Consider the following 15,846-nt stretch of genomic DNA (forward strand, 5'->3'; position numbering starts at 1 on the left):
CCACATCAGTGGCTTTCAGCCACAATCCTTTGACTTAAATACCAAAGAGCTTGCCTTTCAGACTATTCCTTGCTCTGGTTTCACAAGCTGACAGCCTCGGGCTATCCGATCCCTTGTCCCCTGAGTGAAATCCTCACACAAGAAAAAGCTGCCAACCGGACACAAGGAGACGGGGTAAGTGAGCTGCCAGCGCCTCCATCTGCACACTGCCCTGCTTTTGAATTTTTACTGGGCAGCAAGTCCCAATGCATAATGCAGGCAGCTATCTCTAATGACAACAGACTCCAGCGCATACAACGGTGAGGAATGCAGATAACTCTTTTGCAAGTTAAAGAGGTTTCCCCACACACTTGACTGAGCCTTGTGTCAAGCAGGGAGCCAAGCTGGGACTGCACATGGCTGAGGTCAACATGGATTTTGAGTAAGTTATTCTTCCTGTAGGAAGTCATGGGACCCTATGGCTGCTAACTAAACAAATATTTTAGCTTCCCCTTCCCAACCCTGCCAGTCATATTGCCCCTTAGTTCTTTTAATAGCTTTGCAAAGGACTAAAATACACTTGACAAACTAGTACTTTGCCCTATTTATAGGGATTAGAAGTGTGTGTGTGTGTGTGTGTGTGTATATATATATATATATATATAGAGAGAGAGAGAGAGAGAGAGAGAAGAACAAGCTTGCCTTTAGTCCTTTATTAGTACAAATTAAGCAAGTGTTGAGAGGTCAAAACAAACATGAGAGGATTCTTGGCTGCCAGCTCTCACTCTTACAGCGAGGAAAAAAAGGAGGCTACATGGACCCACAATGTTCTTTATATTCCACAAGGTAGCAGAATTTCTATCCTGCCATGTCTCTGGAGCTCAGTGTAAGCTACAGTCTTAGGGGAGGGGAGATAACCCTGAAATGACCACCACTCTGAAAATATACAATATAATGTAGTAGCTACATCAAAACGCACACCTCCCTTCACTTCTCTGCACCCCTTCCCAATGCTAACCAAGTTGTTTGAGAAGAAAATCTATTTTGTGTGAATCAACTCAATACTTAATAGCACATTTTTTTTTTATATATATATATATATATATATATATATATTCAACTTCACCTTTTAACCATTTGTCTTACTGAATTAAGAATCTATATTTTAACTCATTTTTAAGTTATAAGCAAAAGCTACAATAACCATACATTAACAAACACAGGGCAAACTGTTGCCAAAGCAAGAGATTATCATTTTTCTTTTTAAAAATGCTCCACAGCATTTAAACATTTGCACACACACACAGTTCTCGCCCCCTCCAAATACACACTCACCCTTGTGCAATGGATTCATTTTCCCATTAGGGATTCTGTTAACACTGAGGATATACCCATCATCTGTCACCACTTCAAATTCCTCACTTGGATATCCTCTAAAAGAAATAATTTCACTCTGGAAAAAAGAAGAGGAGCAAAGACAAGGTTTGGTTGGGAAGACTAATTAGCGACTGCAAGATTCCTAGACACTTCCCCCCACCCCACATAAGACAGACAATATGGGAGATAGACATTTATATAGCTTGAGTGTGCCAGGGACAAAGGGATGGAAAAGCAACGAAGGCAGTAATAATACTATCCCACACGACTACTTATTTTTCTGTTGCAAATACATCCAAGTATTCATTGTGGTGGATGAATTTGTGTAGGCAAATTGTCAGATGACCTACTTTTAACCAAAATGGGGCAGTAAGCTGAATGTAGTTCCGCTTTCCGGCACTACTGCTATCAGATTAGGTACCTGAGCAACTGTTGAATTGCTGTAGCATCCACAGTGTTCCCAGAGTAATCATCAAGGGAAAACTTGATGGCTAATGGATGGCTGAGCAGGTGAAAACTGCTGCAGAGAACTAATGCCCAGGGACCTCATTCCAGATAAGAACAGGCCAAATTAGATGCCACCGGAAACAACGTCCACGTTTGCTCTGATCATGAAGAAAGCAGGAATCGGAGGTCTACTCTTTGCACAAAAAGGGAACCCAAACCCACCACATCTCACCACTTCCTGCTGCTTTAAGCAGCTTCCCCCTACCCTGGTTTTGATTCCAGCAGCGAGCCTGGGAGGAAGAATTACAGCTCCCTCCTCCATGCATTAAGGACATAAGAAGAGCCCTGCTGCATCAGACCAAGGGTCCACCTAGTCCAGCATTCTGTTCACACAGTGGCCAACCAGCTGCCCACAGGAAACCCGCAAGCAGGACATGAGCACAACAGCACCCTCCCACCCACGTTCCCCAGCAACTGGTGTTGCTGCCTCTTGTACTGGAGGTAGCACGTAGACATCAATAGTAGTAGCCATTGTTGGCCTTTTTCTCCAGGAATTTGTCCAACCCCCTTTTAAAGCTATCCAAATTGGTGGCCATTACTACATCCTGCGGTAGCGAATTCCATACTTCAACTATGCACTGTGTGAAGAATTACTTCCTTTTATCTGTCCTGAATCTCCCACCAATCAGCTTCACAGGATGACCCCGGGTTCAAGTATTTTGAGAGGGAGAAAAGTGTTTCCCTATCCACATTCTCCACACCATGCACGTAAGGCATAGACCCCTACTTTATATGTCAGAGGTATTGAACCTCTTTCAGCCCAACGGCCAGATCCCATTTCTGAGAAACTTTCGGGGGGGGGGGGGGCACTCCAGTGGTGTGCGGGGCCAAAGGCAAAAGGGGCAGGGTCAACAATACCAGCCTATTTTAGCTTAAAGCTCTTACTGCAAATACCTAAGCCTTAGCAGAGGCATTACAGCCTTTTAAAATAGGGGGAAAATGCACAAAGGCTCAGAAGCTAGCAAACGATCAGCAGTCAAGGGGAAGAGGGCAAACCCTGGAGGGCTGGTCCGGAATTAGCCCGTGGTCCTGAGGTTCTGCACCACTGTTACATGTGAATAGGGAAGAAATATGGATTAAACAGACACTGGTCCTCCATCACATCTAATTTGGCCAGAAGAGTGCCATCTGAAGATATGGAATATTTGTGTTAGTGCAAGTGGGCATATCCTATCATTGCGTTGTACTGCTGCTAGATTCTATTTGGTTATTCTTTTTATTTAATACTGTAGTTTTAAAGTTTTCTATTGTATTTTATCATGCTGAATTTTATGCTTATAATTGCTGTGAACTGCCCAGAGAGCTTTGGCTACTGGGAGGTATAGAAATTTAATAAATAAATAAAAATAATATCAAGACAAGAATACCAACAGAGGTAAAAAGCACCAAAACCAAACTTTCACAGTATGTTGGCCCAGAAAAAATTTGAACTAAGTTTAGCAGGGCCACAAGGAGGAAGAAGTAAAAAAATCAGTCATAAGACCAGCAGAATAGTGGAGGCGCTACCAATGATAAAGGTGAAGTAAAGATCACTGGGCGTCACAAGAGTGTTGCGTGATATTTGTCAGACATGAGCAGTAGAGGAGAGGGGACAATAAATTATAATGGACTAATGTCCTTTACAGAATCTCATTTTAGAAAGGGTTTATCTGCCTTGCCTGTTTCTACAATGCTGTCATGCATTGGATTGTGGGTTGTGTTTTAATTGATGTAAGCTTGAATAAAGAAAACATACAGGAAAGGCAGGATATATGTTTTTCAAGTAAAATAAATGATGTGTGGACATTTCCATGTCCCTTGCGTTCCCAACATACATAATCCCAACATAAGCAGCACTGACTGAAAATGGCTTAAACTCAAGTGGATTAAGCAGAAGATCAATGGCTTACAATATTCATAGTTACTTCTGGATCCACATTTCTGCTTCTTCTCACAAGTGCTTCTGAAGTTATGAGGCCTTGGACCAAACTTGCTGCAAGTATGAAATGCCACATCTTTGTTCTGCAGGACAACAAATTCATCGTTCAGCATTGTGAAGGATAACCAACATGTGATTAATAATTGACCATGAAGTCCACAAACAAAACCGTTAAGAATGTACACTTAAAGCTGTTATTACGATCCACAGAAAGAAAGAAAAGCAGCAGATAAGACAGCTTAAGTAGAGCACAGCTTGGCCTCATAGCAGTTTGGCAAGAAAGAGCAACACCTTCCTAGAGAGGGAAAAATGCCTCCATAATAAATAGGTTGGTTTTGACCTTGCTTGACTTACAGCACAATCCTATACACATCGACTCAGATGTAAGTCTCATTGACTTTAACGGGGTTTGCTTCCAGGTAAGTGGGTATAGGATTGCAGCCTCAGTTTAATAAAAGAAGAGCCAAGATGTGAAAGCTGGTATAGTGTAGTGGTTAAGAGTACAAGTTATGAACCACCAAGTCCCTGCTTCAAATTTCATCTGATTAGGTGGCTTCAGAGAAGTTGCTATGCTTTCATCAGCAAAATGGAGGTAATACTGGCCTATTCCAGGTTGTTGACAAGGACACTTTGAATACATGAAACATGCTACAAGCGGTAAGTAATGTTAAAATCCTCTTCAGCTGACATCCATAATGGACCTTCTGTATTGCAACAGCTACTAAAAAACCTGAGCAAGTGACAACCACAACCATACGGAGGGGTGGTCATCATCCAGTCACTCAGGGAAGTGAGCCTGCTTTGCAAAATGTCCAATTCATTGTGGAGGTATGGTAAAATTCACTTTCCCCTATGCCTGGATGCAACCAGGCATGAGTTCTCCAACTGGAATAGGACCCACTTCATCTCTCTTTCAGAGAATACACCCTTCAACTTTTCACAAATGACACTGGTGTCCTTTTCACAGCCTTATTTTCACCTCAAAGGATCACAGGTCTCACGACCTCTGCCCGTTCCCTGCCCTCTTTCACGCTGTAGAAGGCTCTGCTTTGCATGCCATCTGCTGCATTCTTTTGCTCAGAAACAGCCTACCCACACTAGCTTTTGACAGAGCGCTGGTAAGTAAACTTATCTTTAACTACTTTATTTGAATATTTTTCAATTACGAAATAATCCATTGAACAATATTTCACACATTCATGTCAAATACAGCCACAAGTTTTCATTTTCATATTCTATTTTTCTGAGTTACCAGAGACAAAATTCACTGAAAATATAGCAGGCAACGTATTACAAATCTGTATCACCTTCCCCTGTCCGTCTTGGGTGGCCCTGCACGGCATAGCTTATGGCTTCACTGAGTTACGCAAGCCCCTTCGCCACAACAAGGCAGTGATCCAAGCTATGGCCAACCTAGACAGCATAGTAAGAAGCAGAGACATCACCTTGCCGACAAAGGTCCGTCTAATCAAAGCTATGGTTTTCCCAGTAGTAATGTATGGCTGTGAGAGCTGGACTATAAGGAAGGCTGAGTGCCGAAGAATTGATGCTTTCGAACTGTGGTGCTGGAGAAGACTCTTACGAGTCCCCTGGACTGCAAGGAGGTCAAATCAGTCAATCCTAAAGGAAATCAACCCTGAGTGCTCATTGGAAGGACAAATAATGAAGCTGAAGCTCCAATATTTTGGCCACCTAATGCGAAGAGAAAACTCCCTGGAAAAGACCCTGATGCTGGGAAAGACTGAAGGCAAAAGGAGAAGGGGACGGCAGAGAATGAGATGGCTAGATAGCATCACGGATGCAATGAATATGAACTTGAGCACGCTCCGGGAGAGAGCGCAGGACAGGAAGGCCTGGCGTGCTATGGTCCATGGGGTCACGAAGAGTCGGACACGACTGAACGACTGAACAACAACAACAACAACATCACCTTCCCCATCTTTAAAACTTGAGATAAAGAAAAAGAGAGAGAGAGAGAGAGAGAGAGAGAGAGAGTTATGGCATTTGTCAGTATCAGTATCACAGAATATTCTAGCAGCCTTAAAATATAATAAAACTGGCAAACTCTGAAATTATTTATTTCTTTTAAGTGAGAAGAACAACAGATATAGCAACATACTCCACAGAGCATTTTCTTTCAAATAAGGGAATGGAATTGATGCACTGTCCCATCATGTCTAACATTGCTGAATTTGGCCTTTGAGCTGTGACGGTGGCTCTCCTTGATTTGCAACACTTTAGAAACACATGACTGGAAAGAAATTACAAATGACTGCATCAATATTATCCTACAACAGCGCTATGTCCAGCTAATACACGGCCAATTTTAAAAGTCCAAAGGGGAAGAGTGCCTTACAAAAGTCAAGGCACTAAATGAGTCACTGATATAAACATTGATCACTGGCTTGCAACTTTTTTTTTTCCTGGCCCTGCCTTTAACAGCAGCATGGAGAGTGTTCACTGTGTGAGACACTTACTGCATCCCTTTATCCCATGCCAAGAAATCTTCACCTTCTTAATGAATGCATTTTAAAAGCTGCTAGTAAGACTAGCACAAACAAGGCTAATAAAAAAAAACCCTGACAACCTCATAAGAACATAAAAAGAGCCATGCTGGATCAGACCAAGGGTCCAGTGGCTCCTGAATCACAGATTTTAAAAAGTGTGGCATTTCATTCTGATTTTAAGCCAAGTTGTCTCCTGTGAAAGGCTTTCAACCATTGTGGCACTGATGAAGCAGTCGATGAGTCTCATCCTATTTCTTTTTTTTTTAATGATTTTGGGGGTGCCTTTCAAGGGTAGAACCCTCCCAATTGTGTCTCTCTGCTAACAGAAGGTTCTTTAACCCAGTGGAGGCTTCCTTGGGGATGGAAAATGACAGTAAGTCAACGGTCGGTTCCCCCTTCCCCGCCCCACCAGATCTGCTCCAGAGGTTTAAGGACCTTTTAAAACAACATGAGAGGCAGTGCAGCAGGCTGCGGGAGAAAGGGGAAATGTGATCATCATCTCCTCCTCCCTTTTCCATTCATGCTGCCTTCCCCAACTTGGTACCCTCCAGATGTTCTGGACTTCATCTCCCATCAGCCCCTGCCAGCATAGCCAATGGTTAGGAATGCTGGCAGTTGTAGTCCAAAACATCTGGAGGGCACCAGGTTGAGGCAGGCTGCTCTACTGGACTGAAGAGCATTCCACCAACAAAGGACACAACTGGATGTAAGCCTAAACTCTTAAGGCGTTTTCTAGAACAGTGAGATGTGATACATAACAGAACTATCTTTATAGCCACATATATCACCTCAGATAAACTAGAACTGGGGGGGGGGGATTTTAAAAAATCAATGATTGTAACAAAGTGATAAAGCAGATGAAACATGACTTCTTACGTTTAAACTAGAAGCCAGTTTAAGCAGGAGTGTCTTTTCAAAAATAACCTGGCCAAAACACAAAATCTGCACTTAATACAAATGGGTTAAAGTCTACACGTATAATCTCTCAAAACTGATTCATGACAACCTATAAAATGCAAGGCTGCTTTTTTTAGGTAAAGGGAGAATAAGTAAAACTAGGCACTTCCAAGGTTAAGCATTGTAAATGACACCGCAAGTCACTGTGGACTTCGTGCTGCACCTTCATACTGCTGGCTGGGGAATGCGGGAATAGTAGTCCAACACATCTGGAGGACACTAGACTGGGGAAGGTTGTCAGACTGGATCCAGGAGCTCCCAAGCCATTGTAGGCACCGGGATCCAGGAGATGCCAACAACCTGAGCTCTACATTGCATTCAGTTTAAAATTAAGAATATCTTTGAAGCGCTGTCTTACTTTATAGTATAGCATCTGGTTTATTTTAAATGAAATGCATAGGCCTTGCTTCTTAAAAATTCTAGACACTTAACAGCCCAAAGTTTACTCTGAAATAAATCCCATTTACATTCACAGTAAGTGTGCACAGGACAATGATGGCCAAACTGTGGCTTGGGAGTTTGTCAGTTCAGTGCTTCTTCAAGTAATATATGAATCTCAGAACGGGATTCTTGGTCTACATCAGCCTACCCAGCTACAATTTATTTGAAAATTATCAACAAATAGGAAAGCATCCCCTATTTTCTGATTCTTCTTCCCTGTTTCTTCTTTTTTTACACAGCTTAGCCCATATATTTAGAGCAAACTCAATTCTCCAAGTGCGGGTCCTTATGCAGCCAAAACAGCATCATCCATGCACAAGAGGGAGGTGCATTTTTAATCTACTGCACACAACTTGGGTGACTGGGCAACTTAAGAGGATAAATAAATCTAGATCATTATTTCGGGGGGAAAAAACCCTCCACAAACAGCCCAATGCTGGGCTGGAAACCTGAACAGGAACACTCTACATTGCAACATTTCGTTGCAGTTCCCAATTGCAGAGAACATAAAGGTGGAAGGAACAGAGAAGAAGAAATACGCAACAGTTGTGACAGAGGAAGATGTTGTTAAGCCATTTGCAAGTAGAGTTAAACTTCCTATGAAAAGGTTATTTCTCCCTTTCATAGGCAACATCTGACCAGCAGGGGCCTCGTGATAAGCAGCAAAATGCATCTTTCCCACAACAGCAACTTCATTAGGCATGCTGAAGATGGAAAATGCTACTATAAAGAGGAACCCAAAAGGATCGTGGCTGAGATGCACTGTTCTGCTTCTACAATAAAGATACTTAGGCAGTAATCCTACTGGGATAGGCAGCTGCCTCTGAACTCAGAGGCGACCGCCTATCCAATGCAGGGCAGGAGAAGGGCAGAGGGGATAATAACATAGAGTCACATGTGACTTTGATGTTGAAGCGGCTTTTTGAAGGCACAGCTGGAAAGCCCATGGAGCCTTGCAGCATAGACCCAGAAAGCCCCACAGCTCGCCTTTGCTAAACCCATGCTGACCCACAAGCTGCCCTCTCTGAGCATGTTGTGCCAGCTTCTTTGCTCCCACACACTTTGCATACAGCACGAGGGGAGGCAGCCAGTTGCATCCCAAGCAACTGGAGCAGCCAACCAGTCATGGCAAAGCCGGTTCACCAGCTGCTCAAGAAAGGGCCCCTTGTCTGAAAGTTGAAGGCATTTGGCTCGATTCTGCCCCACTCTCTTCAGGAGAAACCAGTTGTGGTTGCAGGAAAGGATGCTGGAAACATTGACCAGATGGGAGTGACAAATACCCATGTCCAGGATGGAGCTCTTGTATCCCAGCCTCGCAGCCAGAAAGGACCAAGGCTCTGACTGGAACCAGTTCAGATGACAGTGAGCTGGACCCCAGGGAACACTAGAGAAGTAATGGGGCTCAAGCCACACTCCTCTCTGGCCTTTTCTCTAGAACTACTCAGTGGTAAGGGGAAGAGATGTTCACAGGCCTCTTTTTATTATTACCAGCCATTTTTCAGGGCTGACAGCAGGCTACAGGACTAGGACAGTTCACAGCACCAGCTCCTGGGTGCTCAGGAGAATGCCCAGGGGTTGCCAACGTCCTGTGTCCTGGATTCAGGGTTTCAGACACTGCAGGAAGGGAACCAGACCTTTTCAAGGAATTCATTGCATGGTTCCTGGCATGTGACCTGCACAGTCTTCCTTGCCAACTTTCACAATTGCTGTCTGTGGAGGTGCAGAATGGGGAGGCAGAAGGGGGCTTGTGGGTGCAGCGTGGATGGTGCGGATTGGGGGCTCCAGCAGCTACACCACTTACATGGAATTCAACCCACGCCATGTGTCCAACATGTCGGTCCCCTCTGTGCTTCAGCCACCCTGCATTTGTGGCTAGACAGCCAATTTTGGCTGGAAATCAGAGCGTGGGAAGTGGCAGCCAGATGACACACTGGATGTGTCATACTGGATTTCCGACTCGCCCGCCCCAGCACGCCCCCAGGAACGCCCCGTTTTCGCTGCTCCGTGCTCCTCTTCCGAGCACAGAGTGCAGGGCTGTTCTGCACTGCCTACAGGGCAACGTGGGAGGGGATGAAGGTTGGTTCTCAGGGAACCGACCTCAGAACGCAGGCTCTGAGGTCGGTGCCTGGGAACTGACCTATCCTATGGCTGTCTAGCCGCTAACTAGCGGCCATAGGATTGTGCCCTTAAAAACTAGTAACAACAAAATGAAACGTGACAATTCAAGAAGCTCTCAGCACAGGAAATGGTCACAGGGCTGGGTAGTGGGCATGTATGCTACAATTACTAACTGACCAGAAAAAGCCATCTTGGCCTGCTGTTCTGCAGTTAACAGTGAAAGTTTAACAACAGTTTAATCAGGAGGCTAAATCAGCACAGCCTACAGATCAGATTTATCACTGGCTAATGTCTCCCAATCAAGCTGCTGTGGAGGACTGGCTGGTAAAGAAGTTGGAAATCCCAACACACCCCACACAAACACACATTTATTGTTCTGGAGCACCTTCCCCAACCTGATGCCCTCCAGATGTTTTGGATTACAACTCCCAGCAGTCCTGACCATTGGCCATGTTGATGGGAGATGAAGTCCAGAATATCTGGAGTGCACCAGGTTGAGGCTGTTTTGAAATAAATGCCACATTCACAATTACCAATATATGTTAGGCCTGGATCACACTACAGTCTGCACAGCTACTGATACTACATCGTGTCTTGAAGAGAGGAACCTTAAGCTATCCTACCCACTTCTGCAACATCCAGAAGGCGGGAGGGGAGGTTGGATAAAGCACTCTATTTCCAGACTAGCACTTTTTCTCCCTCTTCCCATATGCATTACTCTTCAACTGATGAGTCAGAACAACAAAGGAAGACAAGTCTTTAGAAGTGATGTGGTAGAGACAGTTTCACCAGGTGCAGGTTTCTCTTACCCCTGCAAGTTTCCCTGCTGAAATTCTGTCTTCTCCACAAGTCTATAAACTGCAAGAGCCCTGCATCTAATGAAGTGTCTTCAGTGTGTTCTTGTCTACAGACGTTTATGTCACAGCAAATCGGTTAAATCTTTAAAGGTGCCACAAGAACCCTTCTAGTTCTTACCGTCATCCTTTGTATCTGGTCATCCTAGAGAGAAAAAGGAAGAAGCTGGATATACACAATAAATAATTTTACTGGATCCCATGTTGCAGGTTGGGATTAAAGGTGGTCCCTGGGTCTCATAAGGCTGAAGAACACTGCATTATAGGGTATCCCTGCAGTTTCTGACTGCAAGTATAACAAGGTGTTAAAAGGATGTTATGGATGTCTTCCTGCAATCCAGTGCTCTTAAGTACCCACCTCATGTTACATACATACGCACACGCACTCAAATTCAGATTCTCACTCTGTATATCACTTAGTGCCTGATCCTAAGCATGTTTACTCAGGAATAACTCCCACTGGGTTAACTGGGGCTTCCTTCCAAGTAAGCACACACAGGCCTGAAGCCTTGGTCCATAACACCTACCATCCCCCAAATCCATACTTGCAAATCACCTCTGTAGATCAGAACTCCCACTCCATCCCAAAACATGCAAGAGAGTCCTAGAAGAACAACTGTGGCTCATTTGCAGGATCCTAAGTTTGCCGGAAAGGATCCTAGGGGCAACGTATGAAGCTCCCACCACCCCGAGTAGGGGCGCCATTTCTTTACTGCCACCGCCACGCCAATAAAACCTTCGCCTAATTCATGTCAGCGCGTCCGGAGGATGTAGCAGTTAAATTAGCAAACACGCAGCGTGAAAGAAAGTGGTCCCTAACACCAGCACAGCGTAGGCACGCGGATCAGCCACTCCCCGCCCCGCCACCTGCCGTTATCAACTCAGCCCTACTCCGCGCCGCTCCCCCACCCCACCCCACCCCACCCGCCACCGGCGAGCACCCAGAGCAGGCGCCCCTTCGGTCAGGCTTCCAAAGCCAGGTCCAGACCCCCGGAGAGCTGCGGAGCCTGTCAGATCCGCGCAGCAGGGTCCTCTTGCGCCCACAGCAGAAGGCGGCGAGGCAGCGCCAGCGGGGCAAGCAAGACCCCCCACCCGAGGCAGGTTCTCGCCGGCCCGATCCTACCCGCCTTCCCTTTACTCCGAAGCCCCCGCTATTTCCACGCGTGCCCCCAGGGAGGGCGTGGAGCTGGAGGAAGCCCTCCCGAGTTCAACGGAGCTTGCTCCCAAGGAAGGGAGCACGGAGGCTGGCAGCCTTGACGGAAGCCACGCGCAGCCCTCCACCCGTCCCGGCGCCGTGCAAGGTCAGGGCAGCGAGGCGGGAGGAGCCACTCACCGGGGAGCGAGGCAGCGCGGAGAGAGGAGCCAGCGCAGCCCCGACGAGCCCTCGCCGCTCCTTCCCCCTCCGCCGCACAGCCCGGAGGCGCGGCGCAGCCAACCGCGGCCTCCTGAAGCGCTCTCGGGCTATGCGTATTGTCCAATCACAGCTCACGGGGGAGGAAGGATCCCCCCTCCTTTCTTTTTTTCTAGGCCGGGGTTGGCAGAGGCCGCGGGCGGCGAGCGGGGCGTCCGGGGCGGCGTAAGCCCAAGGGCAACCCGCCCCGTCGCGCGAGTTCGCGTCTCCTCCTCTCCTGCGGGCTGCGCCAGGTTGCTGCCGTCCCCCGTGGTGACTCATCGCGCTCTCAGGCGCGCTCACCAGGAAGCAAGCCCCACTGAACTCGATGGGGCTTCCTCCAGCAGAGTCTGTCTAGAGTTGGGTGCATTGTACTTCCACGTTTGAGGAAATGTATTCGTTAGCGGGCACGGTCCTAAGCGTGCTTACTCAGAAGTAAGTCCCACTGAGGTCCACTGGACTTGCTTTCTAGTAAGTGTACGTTAAGACTACAGCCTGCACACTTGCTAGAGACCAGCCCCGGTTGAGAACAAAACAGAGGGACTTATTTCGAAACGTGCACAGGACTGTGTCAAAGCTATGGTTTTCCCAGTAGTAGCATGTGGCTGTGAGAGCTGGACTGTAAGGAAGGCTGAGCGCCGAAGAATCGATGCTTTTGAACGGTGGTGCTGGAGAAGACTCTCACGAGTCCCCTGGACTGCAAGGAGGTCAAATCAGTCAACCCTAAAGGAAATCAACCCTGAGTGCTCATTGGAAGGACAGATACTGAAGCTGAAGCTCAAATATTTTGGCCACCTGATGCGAAGAGAAAACTCTCTGGAAAAGACCCTGATGCTGGGAAAGACTGAAGGCAAAAGGAGAAGGGGACGGCAGAGGAAGAGATGGCTAGATAGCATCACCGATGCAATGAATATGAACTTGAGCACGCTCCGGGAGAGAGCGCAGGACAGGAGGGCCTGGCGTGCTATGGTCCATGGGGTCACGAAGAGTCGGACACGACTTACGACTGAACAACAACAAAGACTAGGCACTTAATTAGCCTACGACCCCGTGCAGAGCACGAAACCCTAAGCTTGACGTGATATAGGAGAACTATTATTTTTCTTATAGAAGCACTCCTGTGGGGCCTCAGTTTGGATTGGCACATGGCACCAAAGGAGGCATGGCGTGGGGCCTAACTGTGCTCACCAGGTGCGAAAACAGACAGGGCTGCTGGGCGTTTAAGAGCTGTGTAGGAGTGGGAATTTCAGCAGGTGCAATTAGTCATGCAGGCTACACCTGCTGAAATTCCCTTTTCTAAACAACCGCGAAAGGTGCTGCAATGTGTGGCATAATTTGCCAGATTAAAAGGCGGCAGTCCTAAACAACAGGGCAGATCTCAGAGGGCGCAGCATTTCCCTTATAATTGTCATAGGTTATCTTGGCGAATGGTGCACAGTCCAACCAGTTAGCACTATCAGAGAGGAAAATGAATAGGACTTCAAGGAGCATATAGCTACCACAGAATAACAACTGGCATCCGTGGTTGTAATCTGTAAATATAAGATTGGGAACCAAATCACTAATGCCTGGTGGTGGTTATACCCAATTATTATTCTACACAACAATTTTGGTTTCTTGTGTTATTGGGGGGAGGGGGGGACATTAACAGTGGGTTGGATCTACATTTAGTTATACTTAGAGCAGTTGCATTTATTTTAATGGAACTACTTTTAGCATAACTAAGTCTGGATCCACCCCAATATCAGTGTTGTGATGTAGTGGTTAGAGTGTTAAACTAAGGCTGGGAAGACCTGCTTCAAATCCCCACTCAGCCATGAACATCACTGGGTAACCTAGAACACTAAAACAGCTCATGGCTTGTGGGTGATTTGTTGACCATGCTGACAATCCACCCTCGCCAGGTTTGCACAACACAACAAGCTACTGGGGTGGGGTGGTTTATGGGCACCTGCAAACCGCTGTGGCTTAAATTTGATCCTGGGAACCAGGTCATTATCTCTCAACCTAACCTATGTCACAGGGCCAGCCTGTCAGGATGGAAACTGAGCGGATAGAACCCCAGAGCAGTTCTGATTCTGAGGAGGATCAGCAATCCGTGGGAGAGGAGCCCGCTCATCCCTCACAGGCACAGCAGCTGGCAGAGATTCCTCCTGCCGGCATTTCTGAGATAGATAGTGACCTGGGCAGTGAGAGAGTGTGGGAGGGGGGCTTGCTAGATGCTCGATGCAGGGAGCAACGAGCGATGGAGGGCATGGAAAGGAGGCGTAGCGCCTGTTTGGCGCGCAAGCAACAGCCGCGTCCAGTGGACCCAAGGGAAAGAGGGAGGATCTCTCCCTAGCCCATAAGTTCAGGGTCTTCAAGTGACTCTCCTTCAAACAGGGATCAACTGCCTACTCGGCGCAAAGGTCACTCTGCTGTTTCTTGCTTAGTCGCTGGTGATTAGCATCTGAAAGAGTCATAAAGTTGTAAAAGGATTAAAGCCTTGAAAAGAATCCTTTTGTCTGTGTCTTGAGTTGGCTATTGGAGTCTACTGAAAGAGGCAGCTAGGGCGCTCCTGACACAGCCCAAGCCATTTTGCTTTCTGAAGATAAGAATAAGATGGTGCCTCCTCCCATTCCATGTACAAAAAGCAAATGTAACATGTGCTTGTTAATATAAATGTAGGTGTTGTAATTTGTAAAATGTGATCCAGGCAAGTTAGGGGTAACAGAATGTTAGAGAGTGAGTGAAAGGTGGGAGGGGCTGGTGAGTGAGAGTATTCGGAGGTTTAAAGATAGGTGACTGACAGTTCACCAGTCAGGGATTAGGGATTGAAGGAGTGTGCATCTAGTGAGTAGAGTTTGGGGAACAGGATTTATAAGGGTAGAGTAGGTAAGTAGGTTAGAACTAAGTATAGATTTATTAATAGTATATACAACTCTTTTTTGTGGTTAATACCTTTTATTTGTTTTATTATAAATACAAAATCCCACGTGTTGGTTTGTTTTATTACACTACCAGATTTTATTTTTATTTTTTTTAACCCATTTCCTTGTTACCTCTCGTGTATTGGCTAGAAGAAACCAATTAATCCTATTGGGTGTCCTTGACCCAGAGTAAAAGGGCTAAAGCTTTGTGTATCAGCGAGGACAACTGATCAAAGTGGAGGCAAACGTTCTGCGTGGTTTTTCAGTTTCAACAGGTAGAAGCTGGAAAAGGTATAACCCTGGAGCAGGAATGTCACAGCAATCAAACTCATGGTTGAATCTCACTTCATCTCTAGTGATGGGACAGCATCTTCCATTGCACCTGAAGGCAGCAGGCTAGCTTAGAGGGCAAAGGGCAGGCCACATGGCACACACAGCACTGTCTTCCAATATCTTGCTACTGCTCCCTGTCCACCCCCATCATCTTCTGCAGGGGTCCCCAAACTTTTTGGACCCGTGGGCACATTTGGGAATTTGAGAAACTGCTGTGGGCACCACCACAAAATGACACTCATGGAGGATGTGGCTTGTCACATAATGGCTACTGTAGAGGCCTGGCTAGTCAAAAGTGAGCTAGAGAAATACTGAGGTTAGAGGCTGGGAGCGAGGGGGAAGTAGTAAGGCAAAGGTGTAGAGATAGAGCAAGGGCAGAGGCTTGGAGGAGGAAAAATGGTGAGCTAAAGGGGAGGGGGGAATAGTGAGGCTAGAGGCTGGGAGTGGGGGGAAATAGCAAGGCAAAGGGGGCAGAGGGGAGAGGCTAGAAAGGGAGAGAAAGAAGACTGCCCTAACATTTTCCAAGGGTTTCATTAAAACAATGTTTTGAAGGGGA

At 46.5% G+C, this 15,846-nt stretch overlaps 1 protein-coding gene across 3 annotated transcripts in view; it reads right to left on the minus strand.

Moving 5' to 3' along the window:
* Nucleotides 1-12,067, minus strand: part of LOC146350808 (putative lysosomal acid lipase/cholesteryl ester hydrolase) — a 29,022-nt gene extending 16,955 nt beyond the window's left edge. Inside the window, exons 1-4 of one of the 3 annotated variants that reach the window (XM_084845780.1) lie at nucleotides 11,992-12,067; nucleotides 10,780-10,803; nucleotides 3,753-3,864; nucleotides 1,315-1,432 (exon numbers count right to left, since the gene is read on the minus strand). In XM_084845780.1, coding sequence (XP_084701906.1) covers nucleotides 1,315-1,432; nucleotides 3,753-3,857 — 223 coding nt within the window. In that variant the 5' untranslated portion in view covers nucleotides 3,858-3,864; nucleotides 10,780-10,803; nucleotides 11,992-12,067. Of the gene's footprint in view, nucleotides 1-1,314; nucleotides 1,433-3,752; nucleotides 3,865-10,779; nucleotides 10,804-11,781 lie in introns of all 3 variants that reach the window. The other 2 variants (XM_084845781.1, XM_084845779.1) reach the window with 2 other exon arrangements.
* Nucleotides 12,068-15,846: the final 3,779 nt, after the last annotated feature.

Source organism: Heloderma suspectum, chromosome 3, assembly GCF_057233095.1.
Source record: "Heloderma suspectum isolate Gila_16-S chromosome 3, 16-S_ref, whole genome shotgun sequence".
Lineage (NCBI taxonomy): Eukaryota > Metazoa > Chordata > Lepidosauria > Squamata > Helodermatidae > Heloderma > Heloderma suspectum.